This window comes from Kogia breviceps, chromosome 3, assembly GCF_026419965.1.
Source record: "Kogia breviceps isolate mKogBre1 chromosome 3, mKogBre1 haplotype 1, whole genome shotgun sequence".
Lineage (NCBI taxonomy): Eukaryota > Metazoa > Chordata > Mammalia > Artiodactyla > Physeteridae > Kogia > Kogia breviceps.
In genome coordinates this window covers 35,171,844-35,190,712 of record NC_081312.1, presented here as the reverse complement: position 1 = coordinate 35,190,712, position 18,869 = coordinate 35,171,844, and the positions used below count along the sequence as shown (strand labels likewise).

Here is an 18,869-nt window from a genome sequence, read left to right as displayed (position 1 = left end):
AGGGTTGTTTGTTTTTTTAATATTGAGCTGGATGAGCTGTTTATATATTTTGGAGATTAATCCTTTTTCCATTGATTTGTTTGTAAATATTTTCTCCCATTGTGAGGGTTGTCTTTTCATCTTGTTTACAGTCTCCTTTGCTGTGCAAAAGCTTTTAAGTTTCATTAGGTCCCATTTGTTTGTTTTTATTTTCATGACTGTAGGAGGTGGGTCAAAAAAGATCTTGCTGTGATGTACGTCAAAGAGTGTTCTTCCTATTTTTTCCTCTAAGAGTTTTATAGTGTCTGGTCTTACATTTAGGTCTTTAAGCCATTTTGAGTTTATTTTTGTGTATGGTGTTAGTGAGTGTCCTAATTTCATTCTTTTACATGTAGCTCTCCAGTTTTCCCAGCACCATTTAGTGAAGAAACTTGTCTTTTCTCTATTGTATATCCTTGCCTCCTTTGTCATAGACTAGTTGACCATAGGTGCGTGGTTTTATCTCTGGGCTTTCTATCCTGTTCCATTGATCTATATTTCTGTTTATGGGCCAGTACCATACTGTTTTGATTACTGTAGCTCTGTAGTATAGTCTGAAATCAGGGAGTATGATTCCTCCAGCTCTGTTTTTTTCCCCTCAAGATTGCTTTGGCTATTCGGGGTCTTTTGTGTCTCCATACAAATTTTAAGATTTTTTCCTCTAGTTTTGTAAAAAATGCCATTGGTAATTTGATAGGGATTGCATTGAATCTGTAGATTGCTTTGGGTGGTATAGTCATTTTCACAATATTGATTCTTCCAATCCAAGAGCATGGTATATCCCTCCATCTGTTGATGTCATCTTTGTTTTCTTTTATCAGTGTCTTATAATTTTCTGAGTACAGGTCTTTTACCTCCTTAGGTAGGTTTATTCCTAGGTATTTTATTCTTTTTATTGCAGTGATAAATGGGATTGTTTCCTTAATTTCTCTTTCTGATTTTTTGTTGTTAGTGATTTCTATGCATTAATTTTGTATCCTGCAACTTGACCAAATTCATTGATTAGCTCTAGTAGTTTTCTGGTGGCATCTTTAGGATTCTCTATGTATAGTATCATGTCATCTGCAAACAGTGACAGTTTTACTTCTTCTCTTCCAATTTGTATTCCTTTAATTTGTTTTTCATCTCTGATTGCCATGACTAGGACTTCCAAAACTATGTTGAATAATAGTGGCAAGAGTGGACATCCTTGTCTTGTTCCTGATCTTAGAGGAAATGCTTTCAGTTTTTCACTATTGACAGTGATGTTTGCTGTGGGTTTGTCATATATGGCCTTAATTATATTGAGGTAGGTTCCCTCTCTGCCCACTTTTTGGAAAGTTTTTATCATAAATGGGTGTTGAATTTTGTCAAAACACTTTTCTACATCTATTGAGATGATCATATGGTTTTTATTTTTCAATTTGTTAGTTTGGTGTATCACATTGTTTGATTTGTATATATTGAAGAACCTTTGCATCCCTGGTATAAATCCCCACTTGATCATGTTGTGTGATCCTTTTAATCAGTTATTGGATTCTGTTTGCTAGTATTTTGTTGAGGATATTTGCATCTATATTCATCAGTGATATTGGTCTGTAATTTTCTTTTTTTGTACTATCTTTGTCTGGTTTTGGTATCAGTGTGATGGTGGCCTCATAGAATGAGTTAGGGAGTGTTCCCTCTGCAGTTTTTTGGAAGAGTATGAGAAGGATGAGTGCTAGCTCTTCTCTAAATGCTTGATAGAATTCACCTGTGAAGCCAGCTGGTCCTGGACTTTTGTTTGTTGGAAGGTTTTTAATCACAGTTTCAATCTCAGTACTTGTGATTGGTCTGTTCCTATTTTCTGTTTCTTCTTGGTTCAGTCATGGAAGTTTATACCTTTCCAAGAATTTGTCCATTTGTTCCAGGTTGTCCATTTTATTGGCATAGAGTTGCTTATAGTGGTCTCTTATGATGCTTTGTATTTCTGTGGCATCTGTTGTAACTTCTTTTTCTTTTATAATTCTATTGATTTGAGTCCTCTCCCTCTTTTTCTTGATGAGTTTGGCTAAAGGTTTATCAGTTTTATCTTCTCAGAGAACCAGCTTTTAGTTTTGTTGATCTTTGCTATTGTCTTCTTTGTTTCTATTTCATTTACTTCTGCTCTGATCTTTATGATTTCATTCCTTTTACTCTCTTTGGGTTTTGTTTGTTTTTCTTTCTCTAGTTCCTTTAGGTGTAAGGTTAGATTGTTTATTTGATATTTTTCTTGTTTCTTGAGGTAGGGTTGTATTGCTATAAACTTCCCTTTTAGAAATGCTTTTGCTGTATCCGATAGGTTTTGGATCATCGTGTTTTTGTTTTCATTTGACTCTAGGTATTTTTTGTTTTCCTCTTTGATTTCTTCAGTGATCTCTGGTTATTTAGTATTGTATTGTTTAGCCTCCATGTGTTTGTGTGTTTTACGTTTTTTTTCCCCTGTAATTGATTTCTAATCTCATAGTGTTGTGGTCAGAAAAGATGCTTGATATGATTTCAGTTTTCTTAAATTTACCAAGGCTTGATTTGTGACCCAAGATGTGATCTGTCCTAGAGAATGTTCCGTGTGCAGTTGAGAAGAAAGTGTAATCTGCTGTTTACGGATGGAATGTCCTATAAGTCACAATGAAATCTGTCTAGTCTACTGTGTCATTTAAAGCTTGTGTTTCCTTATTTTTTGTCTGGATGATTTGTCCTTTGTTGTAAGTGAGGTGTTAAGTCTCCCCCACTATTATTGTGTTACTGTTGATTTCCTCTTTTATAGCTGTTACCGTTTGCCTTATGTATTGAGGTGCTCCTGTGTTTGGTGCATATTTATTTATAATTGTTATATCTTCTTCTTGGATTGATTCCTTGATCATTATGTAGTGTCCTTCCTTGTCTCTTGTAACATTCTTAATTTTAAAGTCTATTTTATCTGATATGAGTATTGCTACTCCAGCCTTCTTTTGATTTCCATTTGCATGGAATACCTTTTTCCATTCCCTCACTTTCAGTGTGTACCTGTCCCTAGGTCTGAAGTGGATTTCTTGTAGACAGCATATAGATGGGTCTTATTTTTTTATCCATTCAGTGAGCCTTTGTCTTTTGGTTGGAGCATTTAATGCATTCACATTTAAGGTAATTATCCATATGTATGTTCCTATTACCATTTTCTTAATTGTTTTAGGTTTGTTTTTGTAGGTCCTTTTCTTCTGTTGTGTTTCCCAGTTAGAGAAGTTTCTTTAGCATTTGTTGTAGAGCTGCTTTGGTGGTTCTGAATTTTCTTAGCTTTTGCTTGTCTGTAAAGCTTTTGATTTTTCTGTCAAATCTGAATGAGATCCTTGCCAGGTAGAATAATCTTGTTTGTAGGTTCTTCCCTTTCATCACTTTAAATATATCGTGTCACCCTCTTCTGGCTTGTAGAGTTTCTGCCGAGAAATCATCTGTTAACCTTATGGGAGTTCCCTTGTATGTTATTTTTCGTTTTTCCCATGTTGCTTTTAATAATTTTCTTTGTCTTTAATTTTATTCAGTTTGAATATTATGTGTCTCGGCATTTTTCTCCTTGGGTTTATCCTGCCTGGGACTCTCTGCACTTCTTGGACATGGGTGGCTATTTCCTTTCCCATGTGAGGGAAGTTTTTGACTATAATCATCTTCAGATATTTTCTCAGGTCCTTTCTCCCTCTCTTCTTCTGGGACTCCTATAATGCGAATGTTGGTGTGTTTAATATTGTCCCAGAGGTCTCTTAGGCTGGCTTCATTTCTTTTCATTCTTTTTTCTTTCTTCTATTCTGTGGCAGTGAATTCCACCATTCTGTCTTCCAGGTCACTTATCCATTTTTCTGCCTCAGTTATTCTGCTACTGATTCCTTCTGGTGTATTTTTCATTTCAGTTATTGTATTGTTCATCTCTGTTTGTTTGTTCTTTAATTCTTCTAGGTCTTTGTTAAACATTTCTTGCATCTTCTCGATCTTTACCTCCATTCTTTTTCCAATGTCCTGGATCATCTTCACTATTATTCTGAATTCTTTTTCTGGAAGGTTACCTATCTCCACTTCATTTAATTGTTTTCCTGGAGTTTTATCTTGTTCCTCATCTGGTACATTGCTCTCTGCCTTTTCATTTTGTTTGTCTTTCTGTGAATGTGGTTTTCATTCCACAGGCTGCAGGAGTGTAGTTCTTCTTGCTTCTGCTTCTTACCCTCTGGTAATTGAGGCTATCTTATCCTTCTCTCTTTCCCTCTCCCCATTGGTAACTACTAGTTTGTTCTCTTTGTTTATGAGTCTATTTCTGTTCTGTTATACACATTCATTTCAGCTACATTTTAGTTTCCACATTATGGATAATATAGAGAATTTGTCTTTCTCTTTCTGACTTATTTCACTAAGTAGTAGAACACTGTCTAGGTTTATCCTCATTGTTGCAAATGGCAGAATTTCTTTTTTATGCCTGAGTAATATTCCATTGTATATATAGTTACCACATATTCTTCATCCATTCATCTGTTGATAGGCACTTAGTTTGCTTCCATATCTTGGCTATTGTAAATAATGCTGATATGTATATTGTGGTGCATATATCTTTTAAAATTAATGTTTTTAGTTTCTTTATATATAGACCCAGAAGTGGAATTGCTGAATCATATGATTATTCTATTTTTGGTTTTGTTCTATATTGTTTTACATAATGGCTATACCTATTTACATTCCCACAAACTGTGCAAAAGTTTCCTTTTCTTCACATCTTTGCCAACTTTTGTTACTTGTATACTTTTTTTTCCTTTTTTTGCGGTACACAGGCCTCTCACTGCTGTGGCTTCTCCTGTTGTGGAGCACAGGCTCCGGACGCACAGGCTCAGCGTCCATGTCTCACGGGCCCAGCTGCTCCACGGCATGTGGGATCTTCCTGGACCGGGGCACGAACCTGTGTCCCCTGCATCGGCTGGTGGACTCTCAATCATTGTGTGCCAACAGGGAAGCCCGTTACTTGTATACTTTTTTTTTTTTTTTTTTTTTTTTTGCGGTACGCGGGCCTCTCACTGCTGTGGCCCTTCCACATTGCGGAGCACAGTCTCCGGACGTGCAGGCTCAGCAGCCATGGCCCACAGGCCCAGCCACCCCATGGCATATGGGATCCTCCCGGACCAGGGCACGAACCCACGTCCCCTGCATCAGCAGGTGGGCTCCCAACCCCTGCGCCACCAGGGAAGCCCTGATGTTAACCAATCTGACAGATGTGAATTGCTATCTCATTGTGGTTTTGATTTGCATTTTTGTAATAATTAGTGATCTTGAGTATCTTTTCATGTGTTTGTTAGCTATCTTTTCTTCTTTAGAAAAAAGGCAATTTGTATATTCTGTTTATTTTTTATAGTGGATTTTTTAAAATTTAGAGTTGTGTGATGTGTTTATGTATATTAACTCCTTATTGTGCATGCCATTTTGTTTTGTCTCCCATTCAGTATATTGTCTTTTCATTTTGTTGATGGTTTCCTGTACTATGGAAAAGATTTTAAGTTAATTAAAATGAACTTAATTTTAATTAAGGTCTTATTTGTTTATTTTTGCTTTTCTTTTCCCTTAGGAGACATATCTAAAAAAAATATTGCTATGATTTAGGTCAAAGAGTGTTCTGCCTGTATTCTCCTCTAGGAGTTGTATGATTTTAGGTATTACATTTAGGTCTTTACTCCATTTGGAGTTTATTTTTCTAGATATTGTTAGGAAATGTTCTAGTCTCATTCTTTTACATGTAGCTATTTAGTTTTTCCAGCACCACTTATTGAATTATCTTTTCTCCATTGTATATTCTTGCCCCCTTTGTTACAGATTAATTGACCATAAGTTTGTGGGTTTATTTCTGGGCTCTCTATTCTGTTCAGTTGATATGTCTCTTTTTGTGCCAGTACCATGCTGTTTTGGTTACTGTAACTTTTTAATATAGTGTGAAGTCAGGGAGCATGATACCTCCAGCTTTGTTCTTTTTTCTCAAGATTGCTCTGGCAGTTCTGGGCCTTTTGCTTTTCAATATAAATTTTAGAATGATTTGTTCTAGTTCTGTGAAAAATGTCATGGGTATCTGGATAGGGATTGCATTAAATCAATCTATTGCCGTGAGTAGTATGGACATTTTAACAGTATTCTTCCAATCCATGAACATGGGATATCTTTCCATATTTTTGGTATCATTTTTAGTTTCCTTCATCAGTGGCTTATAGTGTTTAAAATATAGGTCTTTCACCTCCTTGGTTAAGTTTATTCATGTGTGTCTTATTCTTCTTGATGTAATATTAAAGGGAATTTTTTTTTTTTGCTTTCTCCTTGTGATAGTTCATTATTAGTGTATAGAAGAGCAACAGATTTCTGTATGTTAATCTTATATTGTACAGCTTTACTGAATTCATTTGTTCTAAGAGCTTTTTGGTGGAGAATTGAGGGTTTTCTATATAAAATATTACGTTATCTGCAAATAGTGAGTTTTACCTCTTCCCTTCGAATTTGGATGCCATTTAATTCTTTATCTGGTAAATTGTTTATTTCTGTTTCATTATTTTTTCAGAGGTTTTCTGTTCTTTCAATTGAAGCAAATCCCTATTTTTTTTTTCATTTTTTTGTCACTATGAATTTAGGTAAAACAGTTACCTATTGCGGTCTTGAAAGAATGTCCCTATATGGAAGTGTCCCTATACAGTCTCTGTGTGCCTGGTGCCTTTGGTGAGAGAGCTGGATTTGACATGAACAGAAGTGACATCTTTCCTCAGGGTGTTGTGGCAGCTATCACCTTGGTAGTGGATAGGGCTGGAGATGAAGGGATAGGGCCAGAGCTAATTGTAAGGCAGTGCTTCCCCTCTACTGATTGTACCTCTCTGCCCTATTGGGGTGGGGTTGGATCCCAAGTTTAAGGAGCAGAAGCCCTGAATATTGATTACAAGCTGACTTTGTTTCCTTAAAATATGTGCTCTCTCCTTTTTCAGTACCTGGCATCCTTGCCTCAGGAGAGCAGTGCGGCACCAACAGTGGCCATGCAGGCTCTGGGCTCATGATGGGGCATGGACTTCTGCAGGTTGGCCACAGAGTTTTATGCTACCTCTGATTTGCTGCCTGCGATGACAACCCCCACTGCATCTGTGTCTCCATTTCCCCCTGCAGCCACACACTTCTCCGCAGTCTCCACTAACCCCGTAATGTTGTAGGGCTATGCCGCAGGGCAGGCAGAGCCCACCTGGCCTCTTGATGCATATCAGGATGCAGGCAGTGAAGTCTGGCCAGTGTCAGAGATCAGGGTTGCTTCTGATAAGCTTTCTCGGTAAGCACCAGCATTGGCCACCATGCTGTGTTCAGACACTGCCCAGGTCTGAGTCACCTCTGCCTCCCACAGATGAGCCTTCCCAGTTGTGGCAACTGTCACTTCATTGTGGAGCTCTGAGGTGAAGTAAGCATGGCTGGAGCATTAGCTCAGCTCAGGCAGGGGTGCATGTTGGGGCTGTTTTGGGAAACTGGGTAGCCTCTCATGCAGTCCTAATTCTCCTTCTCTGTTCTGCCATGGGAGCAAGCCAGTGCTGGTTCATTCCTCACAAATGAAGTCCATGCTGCCGACAGCCCTCCTGTTAGCCACAGCAGAGCTCAACCAGCCAAGGGGGCTTATCTTTCCTGTGTCAGACTCCAGTACTAGGGCACCTAATATGTGGCTGGAATCACTCTCCAGGGAAATTCTCCACCCCCGTAATCTCCCTTTTCCTCTGAGTCCCCTCCCAGGGGCACAATTCCTGACCTGATCACTTCCCTTGCTGCCTGATTCCCTGTGGATCTGTCTTACAACCTTAGTTGTACAGGAGTCTTTATGCCAATTTTCAGTTACTTTTTAGTGAGAATTATTCCTCATGTAGATGTATTTTTTTTAAATTAGAGTATAGTTGATTTATATGTTACTTTCTTCTGCACAGAGAAGTCAATCAGTTATACATATACATATATCCTTTCTTTTTTAGATTCCTTTCCCATATAGGTCATTAAAGAGTATTGAGTAGAGTTCCCTGTGCTATACAGTAGGTCCATATTAGTTATCTATTTTATATATAGTAGTATGTATAAGTCAATCCCAATCTCCCAATTTATCCCTCCCCTCCTTTTCCCTCTGGTAACCATAAGATTGTTTTCTACATCTGTGACTCTACTTCTGTTTTGTTAATAAGTTCATTTTTACCTTTTGTTTAGATTCCACATACAAGCGATATCATATTTGTCTTTCTCTGTGTGACCTCACTCAGTATGACAGTCTCTTGGTCCACCCATGTTGCTGCAAATGGCATTATTTTGTTCTTTTTTATGGCTGAGTAATACTCCATTGTATATATGTACCACATCTTCTTTATCCATTCCTCTGTTGATGGACATTTAGGTTGCTTCAATGTCCTGGCTGTTGTAAATAGTGCTGCAGTGAAAAATGGGGTGTACGTATCTTTTCGAATTATGGTTTTCTCTGGGAATATGCCTAGGAGGAGGATTCCTGGATCATAGGGTAGTTCTGTTTTTAGTTTATTAAGGAATCTCCATACTATTCTCCATAGCGGCTGTACTAATTTACATTTCCACCAACAGTGTAAAAGGGTAAAGGGTAAATTAAGGACACAATCCCACTTACCACCACATCAAAAAGAATAAAATACCTAGGAATAAACCTATCTAAGGAAGCAAAAGACTTGTAGTTGGATAACTATAAGATACTGGTGAAAGAAATCAAAGGTGACACAAACAGATGGAGAGAGATACCATGTTCTTGGATTGGAAGAATTAACAGTATCAAAATGAGTGTAGTATCCAAAGCAATCTACATATTCAGTGTAATCCCTATCAAGTTACCAATGGTATTTTTCCCAGAACTAGAACAAAAAGTTTTACAATTTATATGGAAACCCGAAAGACCCCAAATAGCCAAAGCAATCTTGAGAAAGCACAACGGAGTGTAAGGAATCAGGCTCCCTGACTTCAGCCTATACTACAAAGCTACAGTAATCAAAACTGTATGGTACTGGCACAAAAACAGGAATACAGGTGAATGAAACACAATAGAAAGTCCAGAGATAAACCCACACACCTGTGGTCACCTAATTTATGACAAAGGAGGCAAGAATATACAATGGAGAAAAAACTGTCTCTTTAGTAAGTGGGGCTGGGAAAACTGAATAGCTACACGTAAAAGAAAGAAATTCGAACACTCCCTAACACCACACACAAAAATAAACTCAAAATGGATTAAAGACCTAAATGTAAGGCTGGATACTATAAAACTCTTAGAAGAAAACATAGGCAGAACACTCTCTGACATAAAGCAAGATCTTTCTGACCTGCCTTCTAGAGTAATGTAGATGTATTTTTGGTGTGTTCGTGCATTCTCCCACTCAGCCATCTTGATCCGAAAGTCTGGATATACTGCTCTTAAAAAAGATTTTAAGATGTTGGTGAAAATTCACACGTCTGGCTCCTCTAACCTCTCATTAATTTACCAAATGTGTGCTGCTTTATCAAGCTTTAAGTACTCACTATTTGCTAAGTGTAGAAAGTAATTTAAAATATAATCTGTACCTTCATAATCTAGTGGAGAAGATCTCTAAACAGATAATTATAATAGTAGGATAAAAGCTATAATGCAGGTGTGAGTAAGGCAGTATTCACAGTAGAGGAGGTGCTTATTTCTGCTTCCAGAGTTTGTGTAAGTGTTCTCAAAGTGGTATTTGATTCCTGAAGGTTGATATGGAGTTTTGGGGGTGTAGAAGAGCATTCAAGATACAGGTAATAGAGAGGCACAAAGCATTTATGAAACTAGTGACAATTGGGTATGGCTAGAATGAAGAGGTACTGTGAAAGTGTTACAGGAAATGAAAAAAGAAATGGACTGAGGAGTCGTTTATAAAGGGAATTCTCATCACTTCCTAAGGTATTATCCATTAATTAATAAGGATGTGACATGAGAAGAATTACATTTTAGAAAGATATGGCTTGTTACAACTGTGGCGAGGATACTACTAAAACTGTGGTTAGAAATGGTAAAATCTGGGCTTCCCTGGTGGCCCAGTGGTTGAGAGTACGCCTGCTGATGCAGGGGCCATGGGTTCGTGCCCCGGTCCGGGAGGATCCCGCATGCCGCGGCCATGGCCGCTGGGCCTGCGCGTCCGGAGCCTGTGCTCTGCAATGGAAGGGGCCACGGCAGTGAGAGGGCCACTTACCGCAAAAAAAAAAAAAAAAAAAAAAAAGATATGGTAAAATCTTAAAGTACTGAAGTGGAAATGGAAGAATGGCTATATTCCAGATAAATTAAGGCCAATAAAAATTTGACTCTTATTACTTGTTGTAGGGAGTGAGAAAGGTAAAGGCATTTGAAAGATTTCCACACTTATGACATGGAGTACTGGATCAATTAACATTTACTATAACAAAAACTGTGGAGAAGAAGCAGATTAGAGTTGGAGAGAAAATTAAAATATTTCTGAGCAACTTTGAATTACCTTTAAATATTTCTATTCCTAATGAATCTGGACCAATAATTTTTTTCTGGAACTGTTTCAGTAATGGCAATAATCACTATCTACAGATTCCTTTATTTTTATTACATAGATTAATTCATTCAGAAAAGTCATATAATTAGAAGCCAGTTAAAGGAAATTACAATAAGGAAATAAATGTATTATCACATTTAATTCTAACAGTAAGTTAACAGACACAAGCACAGTCATGTTTCAAAAGGGAATTGCTGATAATACACAAAGGAAGACCTGGAACATTTTATAGGATAAGCCAAATGTTAGGCCACAAAAAAAATGTCTCAGTAAATTTAAAAGGATTGAAATCATTCAAAGTATTTTCTCTGGCCACATTGGAAAGAAGCTAGCAAACAACAATGGAGGGAAACTAGAAAATTCACAATATATGGAAATTAAATAGTTCACTCTTAGCTAGTGGTTCAAAAAGAAATCACAAGGTTAATTAGAAAATACCTTGAGACAAAGGTAAACAAAAACACAGCATATCAAAACTTATGGGATGCAGTGGAAGCAATCTTCAGAGGGAAATATATAGCTATGAATGTCCACATCAAAAAGAAAGAAACATCCTCGATAAATACACTACATTATACCCTGAAGGACTAGAGAAGAAGAGAAAACTAACTCCCAAACTAGCAAACTTAGCTATGACAACAACATAAAAGTAGGAGGATAGCTCTGTATAGGAGCAGGCATTTTGTATGCTGATTTAAGTAAGTTGTTATCAATCGACTAGGTTGCTATAAATTTAGAATATTAAATGTATTCCCCATGGTAACCACCAAAAAAATACCTAAAAGATGTAAAACAGGAAATGACAAGGGAATTAAAATGATTCACTACAAAAAAAAGAAACAAAAATCACCTTAAATACATAAGACAGTTAATGTAAGGAAGGGAGGGAGGCAGGGAAAAAAGAAAAGATCAAGGAAGAAAATAATAAGGATTAAGGTGGAGCTAAATAGAGAATAGAAAAACAGTACAGAGTCAACAACAGCAAAAATTTCTTCTCTGAAAAAATTAACAAAATTGACAAACCATTAGCTAGATTGATTAAGAAAAAGAGAAAACACAAAAACAAATCAGAAATAAAGATGTGAATATTACTACTGACCTTACAGAAATAAAAATGATTATAAAAAATCCTGTAAACAGTTGTATGCCAACAAATTTGGTAACCTAGATGAAATAGACAAATTCTAAGAAGCATGTGAATTACCTAAACTGACATAAAGTCTCAACAGATCTGTAACAAGTAAACAGATTTTCAACAATTAAAAACCTCCCACCAAACAGAAGATTGTAAAACAACTATACTCCAAAAAAAAATTAATTACAAAAAAAAAAAAAAAAAAAGAATCTCCCACCAAAGAAAAGTCTAGGACCAGATTACTTCACTGGTAAATTATTCCAAACACTTAAAGAATTAACATTATGCTTTTCAAACTCTTCCGTAAAATAGAAGAGGAGAAAATACTTTCTAACTCATTCAATGAGGCCAGAATTACCTTGCTACCAAAGCCAAATAAAGACATCAGAAGAAAGAGTAATAACCCTTATGAATATAGATGCAAAATAGGAAAGTATTAAGACACTGAATACAACCACATATTAAAAGAATTATACACAGCGACCAAGTGAGATTACCCCAGGTGTTCAAGGGTAGTTCAATAAAAGAAAATTAATCACTGCAATAATACCACATTAATAGAAAGACTGAAAGGCAGAAAACCACACGATCATCTCATTTGACACAGAGAAAGCATTTAACAAAAATCCAGCATTCTTTCATGGTAAAAACACTGAGAAAACTAGGAACAGATGGGAACTTCCTTAACTTGATAAAAGGCATTTGTGAAAACCCCACAACTAATGCCATGTTCAATTGTGAAAAATGGAAAGCTTTTTTTTTTAATATCTGGAAGACAAAGATACCTGCTTTCACCACTGATATTGAACATTGCACTGGAAGTTCTAGCCAGAGTATTTAGACAAGGACAAGAAGTAAAAGGCATCCAGCCTGTTAAGTGAGAAGTAAATCTATCTCTATTCACAGATAATATGATCTGGTATATAGATAATCCACAAGAAATTTACTAGAGTCAATAAACAAGTTCAGGGACTTCCCTGGTGGTGCAGTGGTTAAGAATCCGCCTACCAATGCAGGGGACATGGGTTCGGTCCCTGGTCTGGGAAGATCCCACATGCCGTGCAGCAACTAAGGCCATTCACCACAACTACTGAGCCTGTGCTCTAGAGCCCTCAAGCCACCGCTACTGAGCCTACATGCCACAACTACTTTAGCCCGCGCGTCTAGAGCCCATGCTCTTCAACAAGAGAAGCCCACACATCGCAACGAAGAGTAGCCCCTGCTCGCTGCAGCTAGAAAAAGCCCGCATGCGGCGGCGAAGACTGAACACAGCCAAAAATAAATAAAATAAATAAATGAGAAAAAAAATAAACAAGTTCAGCAAAGTTACAGGGTACAAGATCAACACACAAAAACCACTTGTTTCTATACACTGTCAATAAACAATCTGAAAAGCTACGCCATTTAAAATAGCATCTGAAAATAAATGCCTAGGAATACATTTAACCAATGTGGTAAAAGACTTCTGTGCTGAGAACCACAAAAAGATAGACCTATAGACCAATTGAATAAAATTAAGGATCCAGAAATAAGCCCGTATCTATGGAAAATTCATTTTAGACAAGGGTGCTAAGTCAAAGCTTTGACAACAGCTTTGGGAAAGAAAAAGCTTGTCAACAAATGTTGCTAAATGATTGGATTTCCACATGGAAAAGAATTAACTTGAACCCATATCTCACACCATATTCAAACATGAACTCAAAACAGATCAGTGTTCTAAATAGAAGAACTAAAACTATAAAACACTTTGAAGAAAACATAAGGATAAATCTTCAAGACCTTGGATTTGGCAATGGCTTCTTATGCATGACACCAGTAAGGTGAGCATCAAAAGAAAAAAATACATAAATTGTGTGGCGCCAAAATTAAATTTTGTGCATTAAGCTATTACCAAGAGTGTTAAAAGACAGCCTACAGAATGAGAGAAAATATTTGGAAATAATATCTTAGGTAAGAGTTTAATATCCAGAATATATGAAAAACTCCTACAACTAAACAGCAAAACGACAACCCAATTTAAAAATTGCCAGAGCACTTGAATAGATATTTCTTTAGAGAAGATATACAAATGGCAAATAAGAACATGAAAAGATGCTCTGTAGCAGTGGTCCCCAACCTTTTTGTCACCTGGGAACGGTTTTATGTAAAACAATTTTTCCACTGACGGGGCAGGGCGGGATGGTTCAGGTGGTAATTCGAAGGACAGGGAGCGTCAGATGAAGCTTTAGTCACTGGCCCATCGCTTGCCCACCATTTCCTGGGTTGGGGACCCATGCTTTATATCACTGTTTATTAGGGAAATGCGAGTTTCAAAACTATGAGCTACCAGTTTACACCCATTAGGGTAGCCATTAAAAAAAATAGAATAACAAGTATTGATGAAGATGTGGATAAATTGGAACCGTCATGCATTCTTGGTGGTAGTGTAAAATCGTACAGCCACCGTGGAAAACTGTTTGGCAGTCCTTCAAATGCTAAACATGGAATTACCATATGATTGAGTAATTCCATCTCCTAGGTATGTAGCCAAAAGAACTGAAAAGAGAGATTCAGATATTGTATGCTAATGTTTATTGCAACATTATTTACAGTAGCCAAAAAATTGAAACAATCTAAGTGTCCATTAACAGATGAATGGGTAAACAAATGTGGTATATACATACAATGGGATATTATTCAGTCATAGAACTGGAATGAAGTTCTGATACATGCTACCATGTGGATAAAGCTTGAAAACTATGCTGAGTGAAATTTGCCAGACACAAAAGGACAGATATTGTATGATTCCTCTATGTGAGTTTCCTAGAGTAGTCAAATTCGTAAAGACAATGTTGTTTAGGAGTTACCAGGGCCTGGGGGAAGGGGAAAATTAGGAGTTATTCCTTAATGATTACAGAGTTTCTGTTTAAGTTATGGATAAGTTTTGGAAATAGATAGTAATGATGGTTGCACATCATTATAAATGTAATTGTCAGTTGTACACTTAAAAATGGTTAAAATGTTAACTATATTTATTACAATAAAATAAAAAGGAAAACAAAACTAGTTGACCATAAATGTGATGTTTGTTTCCAGACTTTGCTTTATGTCTATCCTTACACCTGCTCCACATTGTCTTGATTGTTGTATATCTGCAGTGACTTGCAATTGGAAAGTGTAACTCCTCCAACTTTCTTCTTTTCAAGATTTTTTGACTATTATGTGTCCCTTGAATTTCCATATGAATTTTAGAATTTGCTTATCAGTTTCTGGAAGTGAGTTCTTAAGCCCAGTCTGCCACTCCTAGTTGTGGGACCTTTGAAAAATTGCTTATCTCATTTTTTTCATAATTCTTATTATAGGTTATGAGAGTTAAATGAGAACAAAACATATAAAACCTGACAATTAAATGCTTAGCGTATAGTAAATACTCAGTATACTACTAGTGGTAGTATTACTATTATAACTACTAGTGTTACTGCCAATGTAATACCACTTTTTATATATTGATTAGAGTAAAAGAGCACTCTACCTCTAGAATGATTCCTTTAGTGAGGAAAGCAGTGTGTTGTAAGGGAAAGAACATGAAATTTGGAATCAGTCTTCCTGAGTGCAATACTATAGAATACTGATGGTATGTTAAATTGATAGGTATTCTAAACCTAGCTGTGTTTCATGATGCCATGAAAATAGAAATGTCTGCTATTGTTCTTGATACATCTTAGTTGTGACAGAATCTATCAGTAAAAGTGACAGTTTGAGAATCATTAAAATCATCGATAAGAGAAGTTTAATTATGGTTAAAAATCTAACTTAGGTTTCCTCTTTCAGTAGTCATTCACTGTCTACCTTTTTAAACTACTATATGGAAAACCTGAGTACAAAATGGTTGTTTTTCCTTCATGGTTATTGGGGTGGGTAATGGGCAATTATTGGTGGCACTCTGATGCTAATGGCAGAAATAGTCCATATTTTTAATACCACTGTTGCCGGTTTTGAGAATATTTTTTTCTCCTAATTTCAGGTTGGGTGGGACTATATCAGCATACAAGATAGTACCAGATGAAATAGAAGAAATCAAGGTATAGTATGGCGTTTTTCACCTCTACAAAGAATTAGTGTCTCGGCGGGAAGGTGGGCAAATAATTGTTTTTTCTTTATACTATTGAATCTTTGGCTGTGTTAGGGCATCATTTAATTCCCAGTTATCCTATTTGAGTTAAAATATACATATCAGATAATCATCATCAGATTTCATCTACCATCATCAATACATGTTAGGAAAAGGGTTAAGAAAGCAACCTTTTATTGTAAAATTCATTGAAAATTTACTTAACAAAGCACTTTATAAGTATTAGTATGCATAATGGATTTTTTAAAATCTTGTTTTAATTTCTTTTCCCTATAATCTTTCACCAATTATAAATAATATTAGTCTTCTAGTATATACTTCCTGGTTCCTTTGATAACACAGTAGGTCAATTTCAATTTAAAATTTACAGTACAATAAATGAAAAATTGACCTTACTCTTTGAATATTACATCATTGTTACATTTTTCTGTCTCTAACATTTTACTAAATCCTGTGGACTATTAGTCTTTTAGCATAACACGTGGCCCTTTTCTAAAAGCAGTTTACAGTCTAAAGAGAACTGAACTTAGTCTTTTCCATGAATAAAATTTAACAATTGGATAACAATAGTCAAGGGTAAACAAAACGAGTTGAGACTGTTAACAGTGACATGTAAAGATCTCAACAAATTGTTAAGTTTGATTTGATCAAACTTTTCTAAATCAAGTTCAATAAATTCAAATCTTAGTAAATAGTTCCTAAACTTGGTTACATTATTTTAAAATAAGTTAAATTCATGTTTATGTTCTATACTGTTACTTTCAGTATCTCCGGTGTTCTGTGTGGACAACACCAGTAATTAATACCATGATTGTATTCTTAGCGGCAAATCGGGGAAAAAAGTCAGGATTGTCAAGAGACTCTTTCCAACTTGACATAAATTCATAAAGTAGTTTGGCTGAGAGGAGCCTTATGTCTAATCCATATCTCTCATTTTTCAGAAGATAAAATGGGAATTAATAAAGGTGAGCTTGTTGAAATTAATTTTTTGTGATGCTTAAAGGTGCTCTGTCTTATATTACAGTTGCAATATGTGTTAAGTGATAAAGGTAAACAAAGTATTCTATGAAATACATAGGAAAGAAGGACACTTGGTCATTCAAAAAAGATGATCAGCAAAATCTTTCCAAGACGTATACTAAGCAAATTGGAATTCTGTACAGAACCAGAGGCACTTGTGAACACATAAATAGGAGATAATATGATACCAGATAGATCACACGTGTAAAATAAAGATTGTTGAGATGTAGGACTGTCATTGGGCCTTTATGCCATGTTAAGAAATTTGGATTTTAAACTGAAAACTATGGGTTGCCATTATGTGATATTAAGAAAGAAAGTGGCTTAATCAGGTTGGTGATTTTATTAGGGTTTTCTCTGATGAGTGAGAAAAATTATTTCAGTGGAGAAGAAGAGGTTCCATCTATAAGGAAGGAGACCAGATTGCAGGAATATAGGCAACAATTGAAACTTGAACTAAAGCAGTGGCAGTGAGGCTGAAGAAAAAAAACTCAGATTCAAGAAATATTATTTAAGAAAATAGAAGCAACAAAACTTGGTGATTTATTGGATGTTTAAGGGAAGATGGAAAGGTTGACCTAGGTTTCTGCCTTGGGAATCTGAGTAGATTGTGTTGCTGTTAACCTAAATAGGAGATACAAAACAAGGATAAGTTTGAGAGGAAATAGGGTAAGTTTTGGACTTACTGAATTTGAGCTTCCTCTTAGATAACCATATTTCCACTAAGCCATTGGGTAAATCAGCTTGTAACTCAGAAGAAAGATAATTCTGTCATTCAGTTGATACTGAGATTTGTCATTATGCACAAGTTAGCTGAGGCCATGCTAGTTAATGGAATTGCCTAAAAGAGCTATATTAGATAATAAACTTTTGCCTTGGGGAAGGCCCATCCTAGAAACAGAGGATAAATATAATCTTTTATTAGTTTAATTAATTAGCAGAAATGTTTTCTAGTTTTTAGTAGTGACTTTTCTCTAAAGGAGTAGTGTTTTTCATTGTGTTTTCTTTTTAATTCTAGAATTTTAAGTTACTCCTCAAGAGATTCCTTGAAAAAAAACATGATTCATGGATGACATGTAATAGTGATTTTTTTCCATCAATTACTGTTACTGTATCTAAAACAGCTTTAGAGAGTTTGAGGCCTGAGGCATAAAAAAATGTGAAATTTATTCTTTCTTTCAAAAGTGTTGGAAGAAAAGCAGTCATAAAATATTTCAACATTTTTTGGCACCATTAGTATTTTCAGCTGGTATCTTTTTGTTTTGATTGGACGAAATTTGAACCATCTGGTTGTAATGTTTATTTTATTTGGCTAGTATATGAGTAATTTTAAATTATCTAAATAGTACAATTGAGTCTCAATTTGAAATATACTCTGTAGTATACCATGTATAAATAAATATGCATATGTATATTTACTATTAAAAAGATATGATTGGTTGGTGAAGCATAATTCAATTTTTGTCATATGTGGTAATCTTTCACAATGTTTCTAGCACCAGAAATCATTATTTAGTTCATACATAGTTTGAATTAAGCGTACATTTATTATTTACCATAAATCACCTCATATTGAATGGCTGCTTGGTCAAAGCCGTAATGGATAAAGAGCAAATACATTTCTAGCCCAATCACAACCATCTCTTCCACCCAATACTGTGAATTTTTAGCATTATCAGTTCCTTGCTTTTATTTAGTTTTACTATATATGTATACATCCTTAAATATTACAATTTATTTTTGTTTCTCTTTGAACTTTGTTTGAATTGAGTCACATTGTATTCAATCTATTATGCCTTGCTTTTTTTCAATACTGTGAGATTCATCAGGTTGTTGTCTATAGCTAAGGTTTTGGGGGGGGTTGTTTTCGGGTTTTTTTTTGTTTTATTTTTTGCTGTAAAATAGTGCATTGTGCCACAAATTATTGAGACATCCTTCTGTTGAAGGATATTCAACTTATTTCCATTTGGAGCTATTATGAAAAATGATGCTATAAAATTCTTATAAAAATATCCTGTGTAAGAGTTTCTCTGAAGTATACACTGAG

The 18,869-nt window shown here is 35.7% G+C and overlaps 1 protein-coding gene across 13 annotated transcripts in view; it reads left to right on the top strand.

Annotated features, from left to right (window-relative positions):
- Positions 1-18,869, top strand: part of GPHN (gephyrin) — a 640,157-nt gene that overhangs the window by 220,118 nt on the left and 401,170 nt on the right. For all 13 annotated transcript variants that reach the window (XM_059059572.2, XM_059059574.2, XM_059059562.2 and 10 more), the window contains exon 3: positions 15,695-15,752. In XM_059059572.2, the coding sequence (XP_058915555.1) occupies positions 15,695-15,752 (58 nt within the window). The remainder of the gene's footprint in view (positions 1-15,694; positions 15,753-18,869) is intronic.